At 37.3% G+C, this 13,458-nt stretch overlaps 3 protein-coding genes across 4 annotated transcripts in view; all 3 read left to right on the forward strand.

Moving 5' to 3' along the window:
- The window catches only part of c15h21orf91 (chromosome 15 C21orf91 homolog), a 28,669-nt gene extending 23,678 nt beyond the window's left edge, over nucleotides 1–4,991 (forward strand). For both annotated transcript variants that reach the window (XM_088088517.1, XM_088088518.1), the window contains exon 5: nucleotides 754–4,991. In XM_088088517.1, the coding sequence (XP_087944643.1) occupies nucleotides 754–935 (182 nt within the window). In that variant the 3' untranslated portion in view covers nucleotides 936–4,991. The remainder of the gene's footprint in view (nucleotides 1–753) is intronic.
- Nucleotides 4,992–6,415: 1,424 nt separating this feature from the next.
- Nucleotides 6,416–10,976, forward strand: btg3 (BTG anti-proliferation factor 3). Its single transcript, XM_042499095.2, has 5 exons — nucleotides 6,416–6,550; nucleotides 7,748–7,954; nucleotides 8,083–8,220; nucleotides 8,967–9,156; nucleotides 10,430–10,976. The coding sequence occupies exons 2-5, from the start codon at nucleotides 7,782–7,784 to the stop codon at nucleotides 10,631–10,633; spliced, it is 705 nt and encodes a 234-aa protein (XP_042355029.1). The 5' UTR covers nucleotides 6,416–6,550; nucleotides 7,748–7,781; the 3' UTR covers nucleotides 10,634–10,976.
- A 1,581-nt stretch (nucleotides 10,977–12,557) lies between these two features.
- Nucleotides 12,558–13,458, forward strand: part of cxadr (CXADR Ig-like cell adhesion molecule) — a 58,211-nt gene continuing 57,310 nt past the window's right edge. Inside the window, exon 1 of the mRNA XM_042499269.2 lies at nucleotides 12,558–12,751. Within this exon, the coding sequence (XP_042355203.2) occupies nucleotides 12,601–12,751 (151 nt within the window). The 5' untranslated portion in view covers nucleotides 12,558–12,600. The remainder of the gene's footprint in view (nucleotides 12,752–13,458) is intronic.

The raw sequence follows: 13,458 nt of genomic DNA on the forward strand, positions 1-13,458 counted from the left end.
TCTGTTACAAAGTGTTAAATATATAATATTAATATAAATATACAATTTTGAATATCTTTTTCTGGACATTTGTCCCCTAACTTTTTAAAATAATTCTGTAAATCCACTAATTTTTGTCAAGTTGCTTATTGTCTTTTTTCAGAAGACAGGAACAGGGGTCAAATGTTAAAATGCTTGTGAAAGGCACCTGAACTACAATAATAATTATTATTGTTATTATAATTATTAAGTCTAATTTTAAATATATTAATTAGAAACATAGATTTCTTGATTTTTTCCCTAGTCATTTGATAATTTTCTAATGAAAATTTCTCTTTCTTTTTCCTTTTTTAAGCTCAGTTTCACGTCATTGTCTTGTCATTTTATTATATACATTGTTAGTGATAATTACATTTCATACCAAGTTGCTGATTGCCTTTTTTCCACGTTATTGAAAGAAACCCCATTTTAAAGGTGTAAATACTAAGATTTAAATGCTGTACAAGAAAACTGAAGCTGTGCAAGAAAAGTGCTGTTGATCCAAGTTTCGAAGGATTAAAGTGTTGAAGTTATCCTTGACTGAAGTTAGATTTTTGTTTTCCTTTTTTTACAGGTTTATCTTAAGCAGTTGCATTTTTTCGTCGTGTTGTCTTTGCCCTTTGACCCCTTGGTTGTCAGTTTTAGAGATTTCCTTTATCTCACCTGTTTGTGTATCAGTTGGTCTCGAGTGTGAATGAAGTCACTGACTCCCTTTTTTTGCCCGTCTCTCCACAGAGGTCTTCGAGGAGCTGACGGTAGCCGTGCAGGAAAAAGACTCTTTGGCGTCAGAGCTGCACGTGCGTCACATCGCTATCGAGCAGCTCTTTAAGAACTGTGCCAAACTGCCGTGGCTGCAGATCAGCCGCGCCGGGGTCAAGGCCAGCAGCAGCAGCGGCGGCGGCGGCCCCGTGGAGTGAGGCGCAGTGTGGGGCTTGTGGTCTCCGCTGCTGGGAATAATCTGACAAACACTTCAAAGTGCTGCCCGCAGCGAGGCTTAAAAAGCCTTTATGTATATTGAGTGACTTTCCGACACTATGGTGGCGTGGAGGTGTTAGATCTGCTTTAGAGCAGCTTTAAGGGCTGGTTTGACTCGGCCTGCGGTCTCGTGGTTGCGGTGATGATGCAAGGATTAATGGTGGTTTGCAGTTTGAACCAAATTGCTGGCATGTGACCTGAATTCCACTCACCATCATGTAGCCAGCATGTTAATAATATGTTTAACGGGGCTCAGAGTCCCGGTACACGTTGAGAACATGTTTTTATTGAAAAATGATCCATAAAGAACATCTTTTAATATTTACCTTAAAGGGAGAGTTCGGATCTTTTGAAGCTCGGTTTTAAGGGGTCCATATTCAGTGTATTACATGTCGTAGATGTCGGTCGGCACGCTCCCAGTTTGATGAAGCAGGCTGGACTCCAACGTGAAAGCAGAGCTGTGGACGGGGGCAGCAGCAAAATGTACTTCATCACCTACAAAAATCTGTTTAAATGTGCGCCATGTGGAGAATAGTTTCATTTTTTTACCTTTTCGTCAAACAGCAGTTTTACGACCCACGCGTACTAACCAATCGACCGACATGCAGCCGGACATGGTGCACTGATCTGCACCACACTGCTAAATGCTCGTGGAGATTAATAAATACTTCGAGCTCTCGTTGCAAAATTGGCGCACCACGTTGACCTCTTTTCCCCAGCGCCGACTGTGTCCATATTCTCCTCGTCCTCTTCTTCAGACGTTTTTCGACACACATAAATGCCACTATAGCGAGGGCTCAATTGTTTGTTTGCATTTTTCGCTTGCCACTACAGCGGCGTAGACGAATGGCGCACGCTAACAGCATTTTGTTCTTGCTGACTGACGTTGATGAACGTGCGTCATAGCCTGCGATTGAGTAGGTGTTGTCACTGTACAGTCTGTATGCAGACCGTGTCGCACAGTGTAGCTGCACTAAATTTGTAAGATTGCTAAAATTTTACCGTCTGTAGGAGGCTTAACGGATTTACCAAAGTCACACAATAACACAAACTAACTTAGTGAGGCAGCAGTAGACCAGCAGCTGCTGCGAGCTAAAATTCATGATTTTGTCAATGAAGTCTGGTGACTTTGACAAGAGGAGATAATATATGATAATCATTTATTCACCCCCCAGCAGGGTGATTTGCAACAGTAAAAAAAAAACCGCACACATGGTAAAATAATGGTAAGGACGTATCAGTAAAAAATAAAATACTACACAGATCAGGAAGTGTAAAAAACAAAAGCAAAGCAATATAATAACGAGAAAGCAGTAAAAAAAACAATATAATATGTAACCAGTAAAAAATGAAATATAATAAGGAAGGCTGGGAGGCTGATTCGCATTACTGAATGGTGAAACAAAAGCAGAGAAGAGAACAGAAACTATTAACGCCCGTCTGACAGCAAGCGGTTTAAATATTCTGCACACAGCTGACACTCAAAGTGATGATCGTGTTTTTGGGTGGGACTTTTTTTAGATGATTAATATTCATTTTGTCTCTGTCGCCGTCCACAGCAGCACGCTGCTTAGTGTCTGTGCTCCAGTCTGCTTCTCCAAACTGGGGCCGACTCACATCTGCGGTATGTAATCCACCGACTGTGTATAATTACCTCACACAACTCCACTTCAAAACATCTGAAATATCTCTTCAGTTCAGACACAAAAACAGCTTGTCTGCTTATTTTTACCGAAATGATTGGGTTTTTTTTTCTTGGGTTTTTTTTTAGTTTGCTGTCAAACATTTCAGTTTTCAGCATTTTCATTTTCTGTTGATATATTTTCTAAGTTTTTTTTTATTATGTCAGATATTTAAAGATGGGTTTTAGCACCACTCGATAGTCCTTCACATGTCAGTATTTTATAACATGGTTTGGTGCAAAATACTTGATGCAGATTATCTGGACGATCACATTCATACTATCAGGCACTGCCAGTACGAGTGTTTGAGTACTGCTCTGATCTAAAGCATGAACAAGGGGTTCGCTTTTTCTTGCATCTGCACATGTGAAATATAGCATTATAATATTCAACTTGCCTTCTAACAGCCCTCATTTGACTTGGCAGGTTATGAAAGATTCAGTGGTACAAAAATAATTATAATTAACACATTAACCCTTTGAAACCTGAGCAAATTGGCTTTATTTAAAAACAAAAACAAAAAAAACATGGAAATAAGGCAATGAGCAACTTAACAAGTAAACAAGTAAAATAAGATAATAATAATAATATTCTTTTACTATCTTTTACTCACTCTTAAAGAGCTGCTCGATAAATTAATAATAATAATAATTATTCTTATTATTATATGATCTAATTTAAAATATAGAATGATTATAAATAAATGACTTTCCGAGTCATTTGATACTTTTCTAAAGTAACTGTATTTTTTTTCCTTTTTTAAACTTTAAGTTTTAGATCATTTTCTCATTACCTTTTAATTTTTTCAAATACAACTTATTGTACATTTCATACCTAGTTGCTGATTGCCTTTTTTTCCTTTTTTTAATTAATTTTTTTTTTAATAAATCCCATTTCAAAGGTTTAAATCCTGTTCAAGAAGACTGATGTCCACCCAGGTTTTAAAGTGTTAAAATATGTGAAGAAAATAATTTGGTAATCTGAAAAGGGCAAGTGCAAGACAACACCCAAAAGCTCCCTGAAGCAACGACGACAAATCAAAGAGTGAAAGTGCAGCTCTACCAGCTTTGCAGGTTTTTGTTTGTGAAGGTGAAGATTATTTCGGGAGTGTCCCTGAACGAATACTTTGTAACAGCTGGTTGGCAAACAGCAACCGCAAATATCCGTTAACGCACCCGCGGCTTAAAGTGATAGTTTTGTTTTTGAATTTTGGGATTATAGTAACTGTTATTACAGGTGAGATTTACTTGATGTTTAGCACAGAGCTGTTTGTTATAGCTGCCGAGCACAAATGGCAACACGCTGAACGAGGGCTATGGAAAGAGTTTCAACTGTCGAAAAAAAAATCCAGCTGCCAAACCAAAGTCTGTATTTGTTTTTGTTTTTTTGACTCCGTTAGCAGAGGATGATGCAATACCAAACTGCTTACAAATGTATTTGCTTCTCGGTTTGCTTCAGTGTGTAATAACGAGCCACCGATTTTTACTCTAAAGTTGTTGGGATGATTTGTTCTCACGCGCCGTGTGTTTTACGATTTTAATTATTTATCTTTTTGATTTTTCGCTCATGCGCAGTGTTAACCTGTGTCGCTCCTTTGACGCCGCAGCAATACAAAGAAGATAGTTAACCGTGCCTCTGGAGGTCCCTGGTTTTGTTCTGCCTGCAGCTTTGGTTAATTTGTTGTTCAGGAACCCTATGCAAGAAAGAGAAAAGAATCAGACGCCTTATTAAATAGGAAATATCTAAAAGACTATTCCTCAGCGGAGGTCACAGCTGCTGAGTATAATCAGCTGGGGAAATACAAGGTTATATTCAGATTGATGTTTAGAAAAAAACAGCATTGTCACTATCTCTTTTGCTCTCTCTTTGTAAGAGATTAAATGTATTTGACCCCATTTTAGGGTTTTAAGACTTTAGCTCCGTTTTAAACTTTTATCTCGGTTTTGTTTGGATAAATGTATTCAGTGTGCTTGAGCGTTTGAGCTTATTCAGATTATCGGTCCTTAATGCAAGTCATTCAAGCTTGTTCTGTTTTTATTTGTGTTTTAATGATGAATGCTGTGTCTTTTTGTACACTGTGGAAACACGCCTGGCTAACACACAGGCCGCCTGGATATTTGGTCGTCTCTTTATCTTTTACTCAGACTCCACTCTTCGTACTTTTGTTTTCTGATGTTGAACAAGGCTGCATTTGTGTTGTGTGATGACTCTATTTATTGTGTGTGTTCATGGACCTTAAACATGCTGTGTGATTTGTGCTTAAGTGACGGTTTGTATTTTTTTGTAAAATATTTCAATAAAACTATTTTTACTACATACTGTTATATGTTGTCGTTTTTCCCACAGGGACGAGAGAGGTGGTGTGATGGATATTTACATTTTTATAAAAGACTGTGGCCACTTAATGGCTTCTTCTCCACAGGAGTGACCAAAAAAATGCAAAATACAAAAATCCACTAAAAACGGGGGTTCACGAGGATCCTTGAAAAGTCTTAAAAAGCATTCAGCTCATTAATCAAAAAAATATGGCCATAATTGTTCAAATTTGTATTGTATTTGATTGTATTGTCATTTGTTTTTTATTGTTTGTCTGTGATGAGGGCCCCATCTCAAGGGGTAATCCTTCCAATTAAGGTAAGGTCTTTTTTTAAAATAAATAATTTATTTGTATTCTTTTTTTGAATTAATATTCAAATGCCTCTAGTATTAAAAAATACTAAAAAAAAAAAAAACATGTTTTATATTAAAAACAATATTCATCCCTAAGTAATTGATGTGAGTTAACTTTCTTCAATTTTGGTTACTGTAACGTTGGTCTTTAATTTCACACCAAATGACCTCAAAAACGTCTTAAAAAGCCTGACATCGGATTTGCCTTAAGCTGTACAAATTCACTTAAAAGACCAGCAACTACAGCAACTTATGCTCAAGAAAAACTTAATTGTGAAAAATAAAGCTTAACATATTTTAAAATATTTTTTCCAAAGCTCCAGGTGTGTTTACATCATTTTTCCACTGACACTGTGAACTGAGTGAAGTGAAATGTTGGACAGCAGAATAATAACAGGACTGCAGACATGCAGCTGCACGTGTGGCGCTGTGAGAGATGAAGGGTGAGCGCCACCTTGTGGACAAATAATTGAACTACAAATGAGTCTGCCGGGTGTAATTTCCGGGAAATAATGGGTACACTGGGTACACTTTTTGCCTGAGTCCAGATCTTTGACCAACTGAGTCTAAACTGGCTCATTCTTGATGGGAATGGATTGTAAAAAGTAGATATCAGGCAAAGGCACATTATGACATGTAGTTAATTTATCAAGGTTAAAAAAAACTTTGAACATATTTTTTCAACACTTTGGTCAAGATACGATTGGAAATAACGTGTGTATCATACTGTTTTTTATTAATTTTGGAGAAACCAAACTGACTTTCCTGCATTTCGTTAGTGGATTTCACCAATATAGCAACATGTCATCCGCTGTTAACTTTTAACATATATATAATATGTAACTTATTTATTAAGTTTCCCATGCTTTCCTCCCACAATATATCATCAATTAAGTTACAGTGTAACTTTTCATTATTCATGATGACATTACATCATTGATACTGATCGTTGTTACAACCGCCACATGCCACATGACGCTATGAGTCATAACAGTAACGAGACGCTATGACTCATTTTATGACGAACATTATTCTCGACCAATCAGCGCGCTATATGCTCTGTCCGGAACCAATTAGAACGATTGGTGGGCGGGCGCTGTGTTGAAAGGGGCGTGGCTGACGACAGACCCTCAAGGGTTCTTCAGTTGGCTAACTTCCCCTTTCATTCATTTTATTCCGCACGCTGGAGGAGATCACAAGAAAAGGTGAGTAAAGATACACATAGATACACAATCCTGTCTCACCGTGTAAAACAAGCGTCTCTTAGTGTGATTTTCATGTCAAAAACCACGATTTATTACGGTAAATTTGAACTTTTTCCACGATATTTAAAGCTTTGTTTGTTAGCAGCATGAGGCTGTTAGCGCTAACATAGTGTGTTAGCCATGGAGCTACCACCTTTATGTTCTCTTAAATACGCTTTTAATGTCTGTTTTTACCATTTAGTTTGTTTAAATGATTTTTTAAATTAAGGATAGATTCAGAAAACCTCAATGCCAGCACGGTTAGCCTGTCTAGCTAACACGCTGCACAGTGGATGTTATGGAGTGAGGTGAGGCGTGGATAACCGGAACTGGTGCGTCACAGCCCGCCTTTCTGGCACAAACAGACCGTTAACGGGAGATAAAAACAAACCGTCTTTGTGCTGTGCATTCAGCATGTAAAGTAACACTAATCCCTGAAATAGCAGTCGTTTCCTGGCGCAAATGGACGCTGGCTAACTTTGATGAACGAGACTTAAAAATGCCAAAATAACAAGAGTGTCAGTTTTATTCTGTAACTTAGCTGCAGCGTTTTAACCCTTTGAAACCTCAGCAGTTTCGTCTGTTTTAATGCACAAAAAAAGGAAATTAGCAACGTAATGAGACATTACCTATTAAATTAGCAAAAAAAATTCAACAAAATTATCTGAAAATGAGCACAAGAAAGTGGTGATAAATGAAAAAGAAAAAGTTTTTTTTTCTGTAACAGTTTTAAATACATAATTTCAATAACAGTGATCAGAGTTGTCAATTTTTTTCTGTTTCCCCCCTTTTTTTTAACCAAAAAAACCCCCTAAGCTTTCAGTCACCTTTTACTAATTTCCTGCAATTTGTGAGATATTTCTTAAAAAGTTGCACATTGACTTTCTTCCTCGTGTTTTTTTAAGAGAAAATAAGCAGAAAGAGTCGCTTATATGATGACCAGATGGGATAGTTCCAAAAACTATTTAAAAAAATCCTTTGGTATATTGTATCTGGCAAGAAATTCTGAATAGTGGAAGTAAACGTATTTAAACCTGCTGATTCTGACCTCATAAAGCAATCTGTCCCGTCCGACATTTTTATAACATTTCACCACAGAAATGCTTGTATTTTTTTCCACTCTTGCCGCCCATCTGACTAAAGTTAATTTCCTTACAGAGGCTGAAGGAACGTGATGAAACACATGTGAAATATGAGGAGAGAAATAGCAGCTGTGGTGTTTTTCCTGAAGAGGCTCGTGAAAAAGGCGGAGAAGTTGGAGTCGGACAAAATCGACCTGTTTGTTGAGAGGTTGGCTGTGGCGCTGCAGGAGAAGTTCAAGGGGCATTGGTACCCTGAAAACCCCAGCAAAGGACAGGCATACAGGTGCTGCTCTCAGTATTTTGGTCTTTTTTACTAACCATTATTTCCACACAGCTTTCCTGGATAAATGATTGGTGTACATGGACGATTAAAGAGCTGTTTTAACAGAAACCCCTTTGGTGTGCTCGCAGGTGTATCCGATTAAACCGGTTCCACAGGCAGGATCCAGAGCTCATTCGGGCCTGCCGGGAGAGCGGCGTTCAGTACAGTGACCTGGGACTGTCCCGTGAACTCACGTTGTGGGTGGACCCTGGGGAGGTCTGCTGCAGGTGAGACTTTGAGTGAATTTGCTGTAAAAAGCTGAGAAGATTTTTAAAAGTTTGTAGTTAGGCTTAGGTAGGTAGGCTTTTTGGAAATTAAAGCTGCACCAATTACTCAGTTATTTAAAAACTACATTAACAGCTAACTAATTTGATATTTTATTAATTGCTTTGAGTACCTTTTAAGAAAAACAATCAAAATCCTCTGAACTCTGCTTTTTAAATATCAGTACTTTCTAGTGTCTTCACTCCTCTGTGACAGTAAATTAAACATTCCTGTTTGTGGACAAAGCAAGATGTTTGAGAACATAATTTTGGACTGATGACATTTTTCACAATGTTCTAACATTTTAAAGACCATACAGCTAATCAATCAATAAATCAAGAAAGTACTAGACAGATTAATGGACTAAAAAAGGGAAAAAATAATCGTAGCTCTTTTGAAAATTGGTGTTAGAAATGTAAGAAAGGCAACCAGTAACCTATATTATTGTCCGAAAAGCTGTAAAAGTTTTACTAATATCTGCAGCCACTGATGCCCATTAAACTTGGACCTGAACAGAAAAACAAACTGCTAATTATGTTGTTCCAGATGTATTTTTCAGGAAAATCAATAAAAAAAAAAAACAATGATAATCTGTTGCGTTGCTTGTATAATTTTAACATTCGCTACCCATTTGATCGGTGGACAAAAATCTTAATTTTGCACCCTTTAAAACTACCGACGTTTGTTTTCCCTCCATTCACATTATCAGGTATGGAGAGCAAAATCCTTGTTTCTCGGTGGCCAGTTTCTCTAACGACGACGAGGAGGACAAAGATGTTGCGAAGGTGACCAGCGCTTTGGAGAGGGTGACATCAGACTACCACTCAGGGTCCTCCTCCGACGAGGAGAGCACGCGAGCCTCCCCGCTCACCGTCCCCAGCAGCCGCTGCTCTCACCAGGTATTGCATTATACATTTTACAATTCTCATTACTGAATATTTCATGCAGGTCTGGAGGAGAAAGTTGCTCCATAATAACCAGTTTTCGGTTACGAGTAAAGTAGCTGTGCTTTGCTTTGTTTGTCCAGAGTGTTCAGATCAAGGCTGCAATCGAGAAAAATCACAGTCTAGATTCTTCCGTCTGCAATCTCATTTTTATCCGACGACGCTCTTACTGCTTCATGCATTCACGCGTTGATTTATTTGCTGCGGTACAATCCCAGTTGCTATTAAGCCCAGAGTTTTAAAAGTGTCTGTGTGTTTAACTTTTATTTGATAATCTGTGGTTTGATGTTTAGTTTTTCTCCTGCATCGCTGTCGTACTTTCAGATATCTGCCTTCTTTTATTTCATGTTTGCTTTCAGATTGATAGGATTTGGTGGCAGGTGGCTCCTTTTTGGGTTCTCAGCTGTGTAAAATCTTAATATGATAATAGCAATACAAAAATTGCCAAGAAAACTCGCCAACAAACGCCAGATTTTTCTACCATCGCATCTGCCATGAGACAAAAAAAACCCTCACGTTTTATATCACAAAAAACTTTTGGGAAAAATAGTCGCTAACCCTAAGTAACTGATGTCTTTACTGTTTTGGGGGTATTTTGTTTTTAAGTTCATGTTTGTTATTGTAAAACTTGTCTTAAATTTAATTTTAAGCAGCATTTAAAAAAGTCTTGAATGTAGCTTGCCTTAAACTGCAGGAATCTGCATTCAATAACTAAATGTCAGACATTTATTGTGAAGAATTTATAGGAAATTAAACTTCCACTGTTTTACAGCCGCTGAACTCAGGATAAATGCATCATATAGTGCTCAGTGTAGGTGTGTTTTTTATTCGAAAGCTGAAACTTTAGTTCTGTTTATAATATTCAGCAGCATTTAAGTTCAACACCATGATGTCCTAAACTCAGAGACAAGAAAAGAGACTTTAGGTGTTTTTTTTTTTGTTAAAAGAGACTTTAGAGTATAAATCCAGTCATCTGTTTAAAGCCCTTTCTGGGCATCTAAGAGTGCAAAATTATTTCATTTTATTTTTTTGGAAATTGCAAATTCTTTGGAGAAAAATTGTGGCTCAAATTTTAACAAACCGTGCAGCCTTAGTTCAGATTAAATTCTTTACTTTCTTCAAATTTTGGTAATGTTTTCCCTCCGTGATTTGGGAAAACACTTGATTAATTCATGTGTTGGGATTATTCTTGCTGCAGTTGGTTTTATACTTTTTCCTCCTTTTTCAGACGATGAATCCAGCCGCTCCCACGTGGGTCCCTAAAAAGATGCTTCCTGGGAAAGTTCACATCCTTCCGCGGCCTCAGTACGGCTTCAGGCCTCGCAGCAGAGCGCCCCACGCCTCGCGGCCCAATCTGTGGGTGCGTCCCGGTTACGGAGGCGGGCCCGGTTACTGGGACACAACCCAAAACGTGGCACATTGTTACAGTTAGGAATCGTGGTGCTCCTCGTTCACACTAGACATTAAAGCTGAGGACAACTTTAAAATGACTGATTTTTTTTTTTTTTTTAACACATGAACTTTTTATAGATAACATATTGATCGTTTTTGCACTTTAGACAATTTTGTTATACTTTAAATAAATCACTTGTATTAAAATTAGATATTGAAATTGGAATACTACACATTTTGAAGTACTGTATTTTTTACAACAGGAGACGTTCATGTAATGCCACCTACTTTGTCCTTTGTGATAAAATGTTTTATTTATTCATAGTGCTGAATTGTCAGATGTATAGACTTTATGGAGTTTTATTAAACAGAGTTTCCACGCATCGTGATGTTTTGGTGTTTTACTGAAGGATCCTGCAAGAGTTGCGGTTTGAGTTTGGTGGGGAAGTTCTCTTTGTCTTCTGCCATTTGACTTTATTTGCTAGCCGACAGTACAGTGAGGTTTGATTTATTTATTTTTGTATTTTTAAAATTTATGTTGCACATGTAAAAAAAAATAGAGAAATGATTTTACAAATAAGCAGACAGACAAAAAAGTAATATTTACAGACAATAAAAAACATCACAAAAGAAACGATCAAACAAATGACTTGGTTTACATATTTGAAAAGGAGTGAAAATAAGTACAAACTTATTTCATCCCGTTCCTTCTCTGTAAGTCACTACATTTCAATTAACTGGCTTTCTTAAAAAATTTAAAACTATACTAAACATACATATACACCCACACACCCAAAATCAAAAATCTACAATTTAACATTATTTACAGAAAAAAAGAAGATACATAAGGAAAAAATAAATATTAACCAAATAAACAGTAAACCCTGTAAACACCTGAAGGTCCTTAAAGGTCACTGGTGTGTTTTCGTTCAGCTCATTTTATATGAATTTAGTGATAATGTTCAGACTTTATTCGCCCAAATCATTTTTCAAGCATAATCTTAAATTGCTTTGAGCAACACAAATTTGATAAATTTGATGGCAGATAGGCCACCCAATTTATGGCTGGTGGGCCAAATCTGGCCCCGATAGGATGTCGCGTTGTTGTTTTTTTAAACTTTTATTATATATGAGGTGCCTGTATAAAATAGCATCAAATAAGAAATTATTTATTTTAAAAAATCCTGTGCTAAAGTCCTAGAAATGTGCTAAAATCTAAGATTTATTTATGAATTTTTAAAAAATTAATCGTCCACTATTTTACGGCCGCTGAACTCAAGATAAGTGTGTTATATCGTGATCAGTGTTGGTGTTTTTTATATTCGAAAGCTGAAACTTTATCTGTATTCATAATATTCAGCAGCATTTAAGTTCAACACCATAATGTTCCAAACTCAGAGACAATAAAAGAGACTTTTTTTTTGTTACAAGAGACTTTAGAGTATAAGTAAAAGCCCTTTCTAGGCATCTAAGAGTGCAAAATGATTGTTATTATTTTATTTGATTTTTTTTGGAAATTGCAAATTCTTTGGAGAAAAATCAAATTTTAATAAACCGTGCAGCCCTAGTTCAGATTAAACTCTGTCTTTCTTCCAATTTTGGTAATGTTTTCCCTCAGTGATTTGGAAAAACACTTCATGTGTTGCAGTTGCTTGTAGGTTTTATACTTTCACTTCCTTTTCCAGGTGATGAATCCAGCCGCTCCCAAAAAAAGATGCTAAAAAGATGCTTCCAGGGAAAGTTACATCCAACACTAACTTGTGAAAAAGGAAAAAAAATGTACAAAACCAATAAAAAAGTAACACATTTGTAAGAAAAGACCTTTGAAGTAGGTGATGAAGATCAATAGGTTTCCTTTGTGGCGCCTTTATATGAGAAAACTGTAACAAAGCTCCAGCAGAGGGCAACACTGGACCTCGTTTGCAGAGCCGGTTGTCACGTGACAGCCTGCGGCGCGCTCCGCTGTGCACCTGCAGAGATCCGAGGAGGAGGAGGAGCGGAGTTTGGATGCTTCGGTCGAGCCGGACTGCTGCTTTTCACTCGAACTCAGGCGCAAGTTCTCGGACCAAGTTTCACCGTACAGGTCGTGGACTATCTGGAGCAGGGATGGAGCTGTGGACGGGCCGCGTGCACTGTGTGCTGCTCAGCCTGTTGGCAGGTAAGTTTAACTGACACCAACTGTCGCGAGCGACTTTGATTCTGATGGGTTTTTTCAAACGGCTGCGAGTAACGTACACGCACTCCGGACAGCCGAAACTGCGGTTTTTAAGCAGTTAAAAAAGGAGAAAACTTAAGTTTGTGATGTGTTATCTAAAGTTAGTGTGGTTAACGTTTAATTGTTACAGTGGTTACACCAAAATCACGTTTAAATACTCTGAAATTTGCCCCAACTAACTCCGACCCAAGGTCAGTTAAGTTAGCTAGCTCCCCGCATCAACCGTCCGGCGAAACCAAATTTAACTAAAATAGTTTAACTACTTTAATACGAGATAATAATGTAAAACGTGCCTTTTGTTTAAAGACACTTTGTCGAGGGAGGACAGAAACAGCAATAAGAAACAGGTAATCAAAGTTTGCTTTTTCATACACGATAAAGACACAGTGGTTTGGTCCACATTTTACCAGGTATGGCTGCCTATGGGTTAATATTTGTACTGAATAAATGGTTATTTTAATGTTTGACGTTGTGTTTACCACTTAAAAACATGAGCAAATTGGCTTGATTTCTTTCAAAAACGTGGGACTAAAGCAATAAGCTACTGCAGAAAAGAATGACCCAAAAATGAGCAAGAAATTTGTAAAAACAAAACAAAAAAAATACATGCCTAAAAATGTTTAAAATAATAAAATATAGGCTAGTAATTT

Source organism: Plectropomus leopardus, chromosome 15 (genome assembly GCF_026936395.1).
Source record: "Plectropomus leopardus strain MGB_pleo_1.0 chromosome 15, ASM2693639v1, whole genome shotgun sequence".
Lineage (NCBI taxonomy): Eukaryota > Metazoa > Chordata > Actinopteri > Perciformes > Serranidae > Plectropomus > Plectropomus leopardus.

Coding starts and splice junctions, on each gene's coding strand:
- btg3 (XM_042499095.2), top strand. CDS start 7,782: ATGAGGAGAGAAATAGCAGCTGTGGTGTTTTTCCTGAAGAGGCTCGTG. Junction 8,221..8,966: donor CCTGGGGAGGTCTGCTGCAG/GTGAGACTTTGA, acceptor TCACATTATCAG/GTATGGAGAGCAAAATCCTT. Junction 9,157..10,429: donor GCAGCCGCTGCTCTCACCAG/GTATTGCATTAT, acceptor CTCCTTTTTCAG/ACGATGAATCCAGCCGCTCC.